The 13,724-nt window shown below is 42.1% G+C and overlaps 1 protein-coding gene across 2 annotated transcripts in view; it reads right to left on the reverse strand.

The window, feature by feature from the left end:
* The window catches only part of FRMD3 (FERM domain containing 3), a 351,285-nt gene that overhangs the window by 93,670 nt on the left and 243,891 nt on the right, over positions 1-13,724 (reverse strand). For both annotated transcript variants that reach the window (XM_070795032.1, XM_019966466.2), the window contains exons 7-8: positions 2,264-2,351; positions 114-202 (exon numbers count right to left, since the gene is read on the reverse strand). In XM_070795032.1, coding sequence (XP_070651133.1) covers positions 114-202; positions 2,264-2,351 — 177 coding nt within the window. The remainder of the gene's footprint in view (positions 1-113; positions 203-2,263; positions 2,352-13,724) is intronic.

Raw genomic sequence — 13,724 nt, forward strand, 5'->3', positions numbered from 1 at the left:
AGGGAAATGGATCTTAGGCATTCTACCTGGCAGTTCCAAATAGAAAGTCAAAGACTGGGAAAGAAAAACAAGATTAAGAGAAAACAAGAATTATTTTCCAAAGAAGTACTCACCACTTTAACAAATGGATTCTCTTATTTCCCTGGAATACCACAAAGCCTGCAGCGGTGAATCCTAAAAATGTTGTTGTGCCTGTTGAATCCTGAAAAAAAAAAAAAACCAGAAATAAGAACATATTCAATTAAGGAATATCAAATAAAGGGTAAATTATATGCTTATTCATCCTCAGTCTGGGTGAATTTTAGGTTAAGTACAAAGATCATAGCCATAAACTAAGTTTCTAAGATGGGACTCCCAAGGATAGTACCTCTAAAATGTGGGCGAGGGCCAGGAATGTGTAGCTTTTCTATTTGAGGAGTGGGCCTCTGCCTCCCCAGAAACCTCCTGGGAAAATACAGGTTACTCCCAAACCACTAGTCTACTTCCAAGTGCCTTATGGGACTCCCTGAGTTGTCAGATCTACCATGTCAATAGGAAAACTGTTCTTGGTTGTCATTAGCCCTGAAACCAAAGCCCTGAGCATCTAAACTAACTAGTCAACCCCATATGGGATTTCTGGTAATGTAAAAATAAAGATATGCCTGGAAATGCCTCCTTTGATTCCAGCCTCCAGCAGGAAAACTAAGCATGGATAAATTAAGGCAAAGGAACAACAAAGATAACAACAAAACTCAAGTCAGTCTCCAGGTAATAAATAAAACAGACAGAGAGGATCAGATTTGTGGATAAAATCTAATTCATGAAGTGGAATAATCTAATTTATACCATTAGCAGAAAGAGACATCTGGCAAATACTCTGAAATAATCATGTGGGCAGAGGCAGAAGATGCGCATGCCACTGTCAACCAGCCTGCCAGCTCTCTGCCCAGGCTGCACCTTCACATCCCCATGCGACTGGACAACAGGGCATGATGGGGCTCCTCGGGCCCTTCTAAGGTCCAGCCTGAGCTGTGAGCTCTAGTACTGGGGACTTCACCGAATACCATTAGCTGGTCCCACCTGGGTAAAGAAATGTCCCGCTGCTGCTGCTGCTAAGTCGCTTCAGTCGTGTCCGACTCTGTGCGACCCCGTAGACGGCAGCCCACCAGGCTCCCCTGTCCCTGGGATTCTCCAGGCAAGAACACTGGAGTGGGCTGCCATTTCCTTCTCCAATGCGTGAAAGTGAAAAGTGAAAGTGAAGCCGCTCAGTCGTGTCCAATTCTTCGCGACCCCATGGACTGCAGCCCACCAGGCTCCTCCATCCATGGGATTTTCCAGGCAAGAGTACTGGAGTGGGGTGCCATCACCTTCTCCGAAGAAATGTCCTAGTATGACTCAAAAACACACCTTTAAGAGCCTGGTTGATATAAATGCTTAGTTTAGGATTCAGGTTAGTGTCTGGTTTATGTGCAGTGGGTTTAGGATATGAAAAGAACACTGTTTTCATAAAATGCTTCTGAAACACATGTGCTTGAGTACCACGTTGGGAGCTTGTTTAAAAGGCAGGTTCCAGGTTCCCCAGAGATGCTGATCGATGGCTCTGGGGTGGGGCCTGAGTGTTTCTGATACACGTGGTCTTGATCTCCCACTTGAGAGAAAAACTGTCAAGTAATTCAAGTAAAGGAAGAAAGAAAAATATATACTCTAAAGATCAATTAAAAGATTTTCCCTTCCACTTGTGTGTGTGCTATGTTGCTTCAGTCGTGTCCAACGCTTTGCGACCCCATGGACTGTAGCCTGCCAGGCTTCTCTACAATGAGATTCTCTAGGCAAGAATAGTGGGGTGGGTTGCTATGTCCTCCTCCAGAGGATCTTCCCAACCCAGGGATCAAACACACGTCTGTTACATCTCCCTGCACTGGCAGGTAGGTTCTTTACCACTAGCGCCACCTGGGAAGCCCTTCCTTCTGCTTACCCATTGTTAAAGACTGCATTCTTGCTGGCAATGGCCTTTGCAAACAAACCTGTTAGGATCCCACAACTTCTCAGGGGGTAAAACCATCCAATTGATGGATGAGTGGATGAGCAAGCAATTAGAAGACTCCAATGGAGAAAATCAACTACCCAAATGTATGACTGCAGGACACTGTTGTCCCTTCTCATTAGGGGTGATGGATCAGGCTGTGGGAATATCCTAGAAGGGCTCCTTTAGGCCTGTATACCAATTAACTGTCTTTTGGGTGAAACAATCATTATCTGTCAACCTGTGGAGAGAGGTAGTTACCTTGCATGGGTGAGGATCCACCCCATAGGTTTCCAAAGTGTGAGCTTTCAGGAGTAAGTTAAATTCAGCAACAGGTGGGCTCTGCCCTCTGAAATCACACAAGATTCAGGGAGTTAACATGAAAAATAACAGAACCATGGGGTCCCTTCAATCAATAAAATATATTCTTAACTAAATCAAGAGAGAAATCCCTATAGAAATAGTGATCAATAAACTGGTCATTATTCCCCTCACAAGCAGCTTTTGCTAAGAAATCTTAGCCCGTGTTCCTTGGTTAATTGTTCCATAATAAACACACATGTGCTGTAAAGACTCCAGTGACCAGGACAGTTAAATCAAGGTTATCAAGTTACCAATAAGTAGGCCCTTGCAAATCCAATCTTAATACGAACTAAAACTCAGCATCTGTTCTTTCCTACTTATTTCAAAAGATTCTCCAGGATATAGGGCATTTTTTTCTTGTTTGGGGTACAAAGTGTTATACTATCAGCAGCCTAAACAGAGCCATCCAGGAAAGAAGAGCTGTCAACCATTCTATCGGAAAGCCCTGGATTTTGAAAGGAAATCTCAGCCATTTCTAGTCTGAGCTGTGTCCTCCAGGGTGGTAAACAAGGTCTTGGCCCCAGGAAGAGAAAGGGGGCTGCAAATATAGATGGCTGTGAAGTCCTTTCAGGGCTAGCTTCCAAACAAGGATTATGCAGCATTTCAAAGACTCTGCTTTTGACTAACATTAATATCTCACATGTATCATAGAGAATCCAAACCATTCTCCAAGGATAGTAAGTAACCTGAGCAACCAAGAAGAGTTTGCTAACAACAGGAATTCAGGTTTATATTCACAATAGAACTATACTGCAATATTAATTCTATTTCCATGCATGCCTCTCCCCAAGATGGATTCCCTTCCCACTCCCTCAAGACAGCTAAGAGTCCTTATGCTTCTAATCAAAACAGTATCCCAATTTTCTTCTCTGTGAAGTTTTTCAAGATCTCTTTACTCTGAATATTCACCCTGATACGTCTAAGGAACATCTTTATTCATTTGTCAAGATGAGCACTGTGGTTGTTTAGTCACCAAGTCGTGTCCAACCCTTTTGCAGCCCCATGAACTATACAGCCCCCCAGACGCCTCTGTTCTTGGGATTTCCCAGGCAAGAATACTGGAGTGGGTTGCCATTTCTTTCTCCAGAGGATCTTCCTGACCCATGGATAGAACCCGTGTCTCCTGCATTGGCAGGCAGATTTTTTACCACTGAGCCACCTGGGAAACCCAAGCACTATAGGGACACTTTTCATCAGACAACTCTTCTTTTTCTAATTTTCCTTCTTTATTTTTGGCTGTGCTGGGTCTTTGTTGCTGCATGATCTGCATGTTTTTAGTTGCGGCGAGTGGGGGGTTGCATTCTTGTGGCAATGCACGGGCTTCTCTCTGCAGTGGTTTCTCTTGTTGTGGAACACAGTCTTTAGACCTCAACAGGCTTCAGTAGTTGCAGCTTCAGCTCTAGAGCACCATGGGCTCAATAGATGTAGAGCATGGGCTTAGCTGCTTCAAGGCATGTGGGGTCTTCCCAGATCAGGGACTGAACCAGTGTCTCCTGCACTGGGAGGCGGATTCTTTACCAGTGAGCTACCAGGGAGGCCCCCAGACAACTCATCTTTGGCCATTTGATTTTTTTCTTCTCTTCACAGTCTCCTTCCTCACCTCAACCACTCTCTCTTGCTTCTCTCTTTTGAGAGACCTTAGTAAATGGATCTTGAAACTCCTAGTATTATCCTCTATGTCTTTTTAAGCTTTCATTCTTTAAATCTGCTTTTTATATTACATTCCAAATTATTTCTTTATTCAAGCCTCCAGTTTAATTTCTTCTTCAGCTGTGTGCATCCTATTTTTCATTCCATTTATGAGTGATTTTTAAAATATCAATTAAATGTTTCACTTCCAATGTAATATTTACTTGGCTCTTGAAATAGATGCCTGTTCTTGTTTTATGAAATAAATTCTTCTTTCTCCTCTGAGGATATCTACTTGGTTTCTTTTAAAGTCCAATCCCTTTGATTCCATTAATACTACTTTCTTGGTGACCGCCCTTTGGTTTGTTGCATCAGAGTGTCTTATTCAATGAACTGATGTTTCCTTTGTAAGTGTTTGGTGATTCTTGGTTTGATGCTCATCCTTGTATTTTATGTTATTTGTTTAGTACAATGGCCTCCAGAGGGTGTAGGGAAGGGCAGGACATGTCATATGAGAAGAGTATGAGTTAGTAACTTGATTTCAGGCTGAAGACTGTAGTTCCTTCAGGGTATTATCCATACAAGTACCTCCAGCTCAAGCCTGCTATTGCCTATGACTTAGCACAAGGGAACCAATGTGCCAAATGCACCCACCATGATGGCTGCCCCGTTATCTGTTGCCAGAAGTACACAGAACCACTCCTATTCTCTATATGTGTTTGACCTGGATTCCTTCCATTTGTTTCCTATCTTCCAGAGATACCACAGTACTGCTGATTCAAAGATGGTAGTCTTTCTTGCATCTGCTTTCTAATACATTTTCTATTATCCACAGGGACTTGGAGAAGGAAGGGAAGGGAGCCAGAAATGCTACCTTTTTCTTTTAATAGAGGGGATAATCTTTAAATTCATCCTTTACAGAATATATTCCTGAGGGATTAACTCAAACACCTGCTTTAGGAGAGTTGCTGCTGCTGCTAAGTCGCTTCAGTCGTGTCCGACTCTGTGTGAACCCATAGACGGCAGCCCACCAGGCTCCCCCGTCCCTGGGATTCTCCAGGCAAGAACACTGGAGTGGGTTGCCATTTCCTTCTCCAATGCATGAAAGTGAAAAGTGAAAGTGAAGTCGCTCAGTCGTGTCCGACCCTCAGCGACCCCATGGACTGCAGCCTTCCAGGCCCCTCTGTCCATGGGATTTTCCAGGCAAGAGTACTGGAGTGGGGTGCCATTGCCTTCTCCTGCTTTAGGAGACTTAAGTCTTTCTAAAGCCTTTCCTGATTTTCTCTTTAGTTTTGGTGTTCTGAAATTTCACTGGGATATATATAAAAGGCGCCTCTTTATTTATTCACCCCGCTCGGCACTATATGACCCTTTCAATCCATCAAATCCATCAGGATCATTTCTTTGATTCTTTTTTTTTCAAGTCATAGTCATAATTATTTCTCTTCTTCACAAAGTAACAAAAGATTCAAGAAAATCACCAAGTATTTTGTTGGAGAAGGGAAAAGGGAATTTCTGAAAGTTTTTTCAAAATATATAGGTATTTCTCTCTTCATAGCTCTCTCATAAGTTCCTGAAGTAAATGCCTATGTTTCACCAGAAAATAAAGCAAATTATTGAATCCAAATATTAGGGGCTTCCTGCCTTCTTACCATGCCCACCCCACCCTCACATACACACTGTCTCTATTCTCTCTCTCTCACTCTTTCATACACTCACTCTACCCCCTGGCGGGGAACAAAGCACAAAGCTGAGCTAACTGGCATGTTCCTAAGCAGCACCCCACTCCAGTGGCCCTCAAAGCAAAACTTCAGCTCAATGACCCAGATGGAGGCCAAAGAGAACCAGGACTAGAGGTAAAGCAGCTGGCTCAGTGCCTCCCACAGCCACAGGCCATCAGCTCTGCTCCAGGAAATCCTGCTGCTTCACATGAAAGCCTCTTACTCTGCCCCATACTAAGAAGAGCTCCTCTGCTCCAGAGAGCTGGCCATTCCCCTTAGTGGTAAACTGTCAGCCTTTTTTGTCTAAGCTGCATATTGGCTTTTTTTTTAATTGGAGGATAATTGCTTTACAATGTTTTGTTGGTTTCTGCTGTACAATGATGTGAATCAGCCACAAGTATACATATCTTCCCTCCCTCCTGAACCTCCTTCCAACCCCTCCTCCACCCTACTCCTCTAGGTTGTCACAGAGCACCAGGATGAGCTCTTGGTGTTATACAGCAACTTTGCACTAGCTACCCATTATAAACATGGTATTGCATATGTTTCATTGCAACTCTTTCAAAAACCATCCCACCCTTTCCCTACCCCACTGTGTCCACAGGTCTGCCCTCCATTCCTGCTCTGCAAACAGGTTCATCAGATACATTTGTCTGCATTTCATATATATGCATTAATATATATTTGTTTTTCTCTTTCTGACTTACTTCAGTCTGTATAACAGGATCTAGCTTCATCTACCTCAGTTCAACTGACTCAAATTCATTCCTTTTTATGACTAATATTCCATTGTATGTGTGTATGTATATATACATACATATCATAGCTTCTTTATCCATTCATCTGCCAATGTACATCTAGGTTGCTTCCATGTCCTAGCTATTGTAAATAGTGCTGCAATGAACATTGGGGTACGTGTGTTTTTTTGAATTAAGGTTTTCTCAAATTTTGTATGCCTAGTAGTGAGATTGCTGGTAGTTTTATTCCTAGATTTTTAAGGAATCTCCCTATTGCTCTCCATAGTGGCTATGTCAATTTACATTCCCACCAACAGTGCAAAAGGGTTCCCGTTTCTCCACACCTCTCCAGCATTTATTGTTTGTAGACTTTTTGATGATGGCCATCCTGACCAGTGTGAGGTGATACCTCATTGCAGTTTTGATTTGCATATTTGTAATAATGAGTGATGTTGAGCATCTTTTCACGTGTTCATTACTCATCTGCATGTCTTCTTTGGAGAAATGTCTGTTTCTCCAAAAACTGGAGAAACATTTTTTTCCCATTTTTTGATTGGGTTGTTTGTTTTTCTGATATTGAGATGCATGAGCTGCTTGTGTATTTTGGAGATTAATCCCTTGTCAGTTGCTTCATTTGCAATTATTTTCTCACATTCTGAGGGTTGTCTTTTCATCTTGTTTATAGTTTCCTTTGCTATGCAAAGACTTTTAAGTTTAATTAGGAGCCATTTTTTTACTTTTGTTTTTATCTCCATTACCCTGGGAAGTGAGTCAAAGAGGATCTTGCTGCCATTTATGTCAAAGAGTGTTTTGGCTATGTTTTCCTCTAAGAGTTTTATAGTTTCTGTAAACTGAACATTGTTTATTCTTGAAATTCAAGTTCAGTTTTAAAGCACACCTTTTCTATTCAATCTGGGAACAAGTTAATTTTGAAAGGTTATAATTTAGAAGTTCATATTGGAAAGTGAGGAACTTTTTGCTTACCTAGGTGGTCTCTTTCTGACCACTTTCCTGTACTTTTATATGATGAACATCTAATTGCAAACACTCCACCCCAGATGGTAGCAGGGATGCAGTGCTATACAGCTCTGGAAAGCACACCATTGAACTCAAAGACTTCTTTTCATCCAGAGCATCACCCAGAAGTGAAAAGGCAAGCCCCAGTATGGGAAAAGATTTTGGCAACGTGTACAATAAAGAAAGGACTCCTATGTAGAACAAAAAAAAAAAGCCTCCAATAAATCAATAACAAACAATAAAATAATTTAAAAAGATAACTCAGGAGGAAAAATGGCAAAAGACTTGAATACATAGTTCACAGAATAAGATATTCAAATAGCTAATAATCACGTGAAAATGTCCTCAACTTCTTTAAGGTCAGGAAAATGAAAAACTTTAAGAAGTTATTTACACATTCATTTGACAGCCAAAATTTAAAAGAATACCAAGCACTCATGAGAATGTGCAGCAAAAGCAACTGTCATATACTCCTGGTGGAAGAGTAATTTGGTAGAACTATCTGGAAAACTGAAAAAACTTATCTACTGAAGTTAAACATACTGACCTATAACATGGCAATTCCACTCAAAATTATACATACAACAGGCTCTAGACCTGTTGCATCAAGAAACACATAGAATTTTCACAGGAGTGCCATTTGTAATAACAAAAAATAGGAAACGAATGTCTACCAACAGTAGATTGGATATACAATGGAACACTATACAGCTGTTTTCACACACAAAATGAGTGACCATTACAAAAATAAAACTGAATGAAAGAGGCCAGATACAAACATATACCCACTGAATGAACTCCATTTATATGACTTTTTCAAATTAGCAAAACAAAACTAAAATATTTAGAGTCAGAGATGTGATTACCTTTCGGGGGGAAGGGAGAAGATAAATATTGGAAAGGGGCAAAATAGGGACTTCTGAGGAATTACCAATTCTCTATTTGACCTGGGTGGTGGTTACATACGCACTTGCTTTGTAATTTATGTTTTGTTGACTTTTCTCAGCTGGTATTGTGCTTCCACTTCTTAGAGTTTAAGAAAAAAAGGAAAGGAAAGGGAAAAGACTGTGAAGCACTGGGGACTCATACACTATGGATGTGAAGGGAGCAGCCTTTTCAGCAAACAAGCTACCATCTCCTAGAAAAGCTGAAACTGTGCAAACTCCATGACCCAGGTCTGAACCTGCTTTCTACACCTAGGTTGTATCTATGCTAGGGACTCTTTTACTTATATCCCTATGAGAAGTATTCAAGAAGCCATAGTAATTTTGTTTATAACAGCAGAAACCTAGAGACAATGTCCATCAACAGGAGAATGAATACATTAAATGTGACATGTTCATATGATAGAAAATTAATTACACAGAAGCAGAAATGAACACCTATGACTGTACGCATCAATGTGAAGAACCTCAAAACCATAATATTGGTGGGGGGGAAGTGAAAAACATGGATAGAGTTTGATTTCATTTGTATGAATGTCAAAAACAGGAAAAAAAAGTATATATTACTTACTGATGTATAGAGTATATTTATAAAAGCAAAATAAGAGAATGAATAACCTAAAATTCAGAATAGCATAGAGAAGGAAGGGAGGTGATTTGGGAGGGTCAGGTTAGGAGACCTGAGAGCATCTGGTACTGTTCTAATTCATAAGCAAACTTATGGGGTCATGGGTGTTTTTCAACTACTCTTTAAATTACACATATATTGCATATACTCTTTTATATTTTATTCATTTACAATGATTAAAAGAGAAATAATTCCTGCCTTTTTTAATAGAATAATTACTGGGTGAAGCATTACACAATCTAAAAGCACTGCTGAATTAAACAGAATAGGTCAGGAATATAACAGATATCCATGCAGAGCCACCTTTTACTAAACTCTCCTGTTCTGAGCAATATATAATTGTTTATATTGCCAAGCAGTAGATATATTTTTTTTCACTTAATATTCATCAAGCAGGAATTCTTATGCTTATTTTATAGATGAGGATTCTGACACTTAAAGAGGAAGAGTAACCTGTTCAAGGTTACTCAAGTATTAAGTGGAGGAGTGAATACAAATCCAAGGCAGCCTGGTTCCAACATGCTTCTCAGGACCTACACTAACAACACGATATGGTCCAGGGCCATCTGCCTGCTCTCATGGATACCAGGCTGAGCATTTCCAACTGACATGGTTTCTACTGGTTCTTCTAAAAAGCACTTTTCAAATTCTAAGCATTTTTCATCTTATCAGTGATGAGGCACTCCATCCCTGATGACAGATATTTAGATCTGATTAGACAGCAGTGATGTTTCCATTTTAATCTAGGTCAGAGATCCCCAGACTAGACTCTCTGTGCGCTAAATCCAGATCACTGTCTGGTTTTACACAGCCCTGAGCTAGGAATGTTTTTTGTTGGTTTTTTTTTTCCCATTTGTAAATGGCCCGAAACGATCAAAGAATAATTTAATGCCCTGTGAAAATTATGTGATGTTCGAATTTCAGTCTCCATCAATTAAGCTTTTTTTGAACAAAGACACACCCATTTGCTTGGGTGCCATCTGTGGACACTGTCATGTTATGACGGCAAAAGGCGTGATTGCAACAGAAACCATGTGTCCTGCAAAGCCTAAGGTATTTACTAAATGGCCTAGGATAGAAAAGTTTGCTGAACCCTGATCTAGGAACTGAACACAGGAATAGAAAACTGAAGCTGTGTCTGTCTGTTTCCATACAATAAAGATTAAAAATAGTACCTATCTCTAAGATTTGATATAAAGAATAAACAATTAACAGATATAAAGCCATCGGATTAGCACCTGGCACAGAGCGTGCTTCCTCCTTGTCCTCAGAATAGCATTTGTTCCCTTGCTAGCTCTGCACATGACTGAAATCAGAAATCTTTTTTTGGTGGAAGCGTCAGGAAGCATGCCAAGGTATTTACAATAGAGCAATGACCCCTCTTCAAAATAAAAGTACTCAAATTGGTATCGTTTGCATTGGGTTTGACTTAGATCTCCAATGGCTACACACTTAACAGAGTTAACCTAAAAAATCATATACAAAGAAAGGCTACAAATGTTCAGAGAAGGAAACAGGTTCAAAACCAAAAGGGAAAAAGTAGAGATCTCAACAGCACTAAGAAAATCCTGAGTTTCCCTGACTCATTAAGGAAGCAACCATTTAGTAGGTTTTCAGGAAGACAATTAGCTCAATTAAATAGAAATTTGTTTTTCTTTCAAATCTCCCACTGGCCATTTGTTTCTGGCAAAAACTCTGTTTGGTAATGGAAAATAATGATTTTCTATCCTTTAAATCTTGCACCAGGAACTGTTCTACTAAGATTAATAGTGTCTCTAATGAGATATTTAGAGATAAAGACCAGTGTTATGCTGAATTCTTTTTCGAGAACTAATAATTCTTAAGATATGCTTTTCTAATAAAATAGGCAAGGTCAAGTGATATGTATTTAGCTATATATCTTCTTTCTGCCTGTCTTGAATACCTTTTTATGGCCAAGAGGAACACTCTCTTCTTGATTCTCCTTTAGCATATCACTGCATAGAGTACAAAAATGCACAGCATCCCAAGAAGAAATGCAAATTATTAGTGGACCCTAATTGTGGAGTGAGGTGTGAATCTTGCCAGCAATGACTTGGGCCACTTGGAGCACAGTTGGACAGCGAAGGGGGTGGATTTGGCTCCACCTGATCCATTTGGGTCTGCAAGCTTCAGAATTAGGCTCATGGTTATAAGATCAATAGAATGATCTGCTACTGCAAAGTAGAATTCTCAGCGTGCCTTAGCTTAGGTTTTGGTGCAACTGGGTTGCAACTTTAGAGTTTGTTTACCACTGCTTCAAAAGTTTAAGAGTGCTCTCAGAACTTGCCCTTCATCAGGGCTTGGATTCTTAGCATCCACGAGACTCTGGAGAGCTTGCTATGCTTTACAGCTTTGCTGTCAACTCTCTGAGCTTCAGGAAATCTCCTTTGCTCTTCAGTCCCACCCACGGCTCTCTGCACCTCAGATGATTATTTTTCTTCCTGTGGTCGTGTCCGTCGCCATGGTCAAGGGATGTTCTGCCGTGGCTCAAGGTCAGCAGTGCCTCAGAGGGGTTTCACTCAGCCTTCCTGCCCTGTCCAGCTTTGGCATACTGTCCTTCTTCACTCAGGGAAGGCCTGGGGTCCCAGACTCCAACTCACGCTAGAGACTCTGGGGTTCCAACCAGTCAGGTCAGCCCACTCATAGTCACTAAAGGCTTGTTAAAGGCTTAGCGTCCTCCCTGCCCCCCACCTCTGGCATATTCCTCCTCCTCTCCCTACCACCAGAGGTGAAAGCAGCAGCGGGTCTTTGCTGCCCCAGGAAGGACATTCTGGATTTTAGTACATTGAGGTTTCTTTGCATCCTCATGTTCAGATGAGTTTTTAAAATATGACTTTGTAATTTGTCTAGCTTATTGATGATATCTTGGTGTTAGAGGGAGATCAATGTCTCATGCTTTCCACATCCTAACTGGAAGAGTGCCCAGTCTGTCATTTCTCTTTACTTAGGGAAATTATATTCTGTAAAATCTTTGAGGACCATTAGGGACCACATCAATGCAGAGCATTAAATAGAATGCTACAAATGTGGGTGGTTGCCATGCTCTGGAGGAGACAGTGGTGATGCTCTGGGGCCAGGCAGGGACAAGACATACAGAAGAGCAGCCACTTAGAGAAACTTCAGGGTACTTTATAGGAACACTCAGGTTTCAGGTCAAGTTCTGTTGCTTCATAATTGTATAGCCTTGAATAAGTGAGTTTCTCAGGCCTCTGTTTCCTTATTGGTGAAACAAGGTGGTCACAATCAAATGGAGGAAGAATGTGAATGGGCTGAGCAGGATGGTGGCGACTCAGGGAACAAATGACTCTTTTAAAGGGCACTGCTGCTTAGCTTTGCTGCGTTGGTCTCAGGGCTTTGTGTTAACAAATCCCGCAGGTGCAAGTAAAGCTCGAATTTTATTCCAACTGATTTCCACTTTTCAAAACTATTATTTGGAGGGAGGAGCCAAGATGGCGGAGGAGTAGGACAGGGAGAACACTTTCTCCCCCACAAATTCATCAAAAGAGCATTTAAACGTCAGTAAATTCCACAAAACAACTTCTGAATGCCGGCAGAGGACATCAGGCACCCAGAAAAGCAACCCAACTCTTCGAAAGGAGGTAGGAAAAAATATTAAAGACAAAAAAAAGAGACAAAAGAGGGAGGGACGGAGTTCCGTCCCGGGAAGGGAATCTTAAAAAGAGAGAAGTTTCCAAACATCAGGAAACCTTCTCACTGCCGAATCTGTGCCGAGCTTTGGAAGCACAGAGGGCAACATAACAGGGAGAAAAAATAAACAAACAATTTAAAACTCGCAGATTGCGAGCCCTACGGTAACTCCCCCAGCAGAGAAGCAGCGCAGACGCCTGCATCCGCCATTAGCAAACCGGGGCTGGGCAGGGAGGCGCGGCGTGGGCTGCATCGCTGAGAGTAAGAATCTGGCCTGAATACCCTGAGCGCTATCTGAGCGAAATAATTTGGGCTAGCAAACCAGACTGTGGGATACCTACCACGCGAAAAGCCAGCCCTAACCTAAGACCGCCAGGCCTGCGCACGGAACAAAGGACTGAACAGAGATAGCCGGCTGCAGACCTTCCCCCTCTGGTGACAGGCAGCCAGAGCCGGCAGGGGGCAATCGCAGCCCCAGAGAGACATTATCTATAAAATTGTAAGCAGGCTTCTTTGCTAACTAAAACTTCTTGGGGGTCTGGACGGTCAACATCTGCCTGAGAAGGTGCGCCGGTTTTACATCCAGATAACCGAGTGGCGGGGAGGCGATAAGTCGCAGCATTGGCGCTCGCCTGGGAAGAGCAAATTGGCGCTCGGACCTGGGAAGAGCACAAAACGCAGGCTCAACTGAGTCTGCGCCTCTGAGGACTACCCGAGTGCCTGAACCTGAGCGGCTTGGACCTGGGAGGTGCATGCAGCCCAGGGCCAGCCTCGGATTGTTCCCGGCGGAACAACCTAGAGTCCGAGCAGTGTGGACAGGGAGGCTACACGCGCCGTGAGCAGGGGCAGACCCAGGGTGGCTGAGGCACTGCGAGCCCACGCCAGTGTTATTTGTTTGCAGCATCCCTCCCTCCCTCCCCACAGCGTGACTGAACAAGTAAGCCTAAAAAAAAAAAAAAAAAAAAAAAAAGTGTCCTCCACCGTGCCCTTTGAGTCAGGGCGGAAACCAGATAC

Source organism: Bos indicus, chromosome 8 (assembly GCF_029378745.1).
Source record: "Bos indicus isolate NIAB-ARS_2022 breed Sahiwal x Tharparkar chromosome 8, NIAB-ARS_B.indTharparkar_mat_pri_1.0, whole genome shotgun sequence".
NCBI lineage: Eukaryota > Metazoa > Chordata > Mammalia > Artiodactyla > Bovidae > Bos > Bos indicus.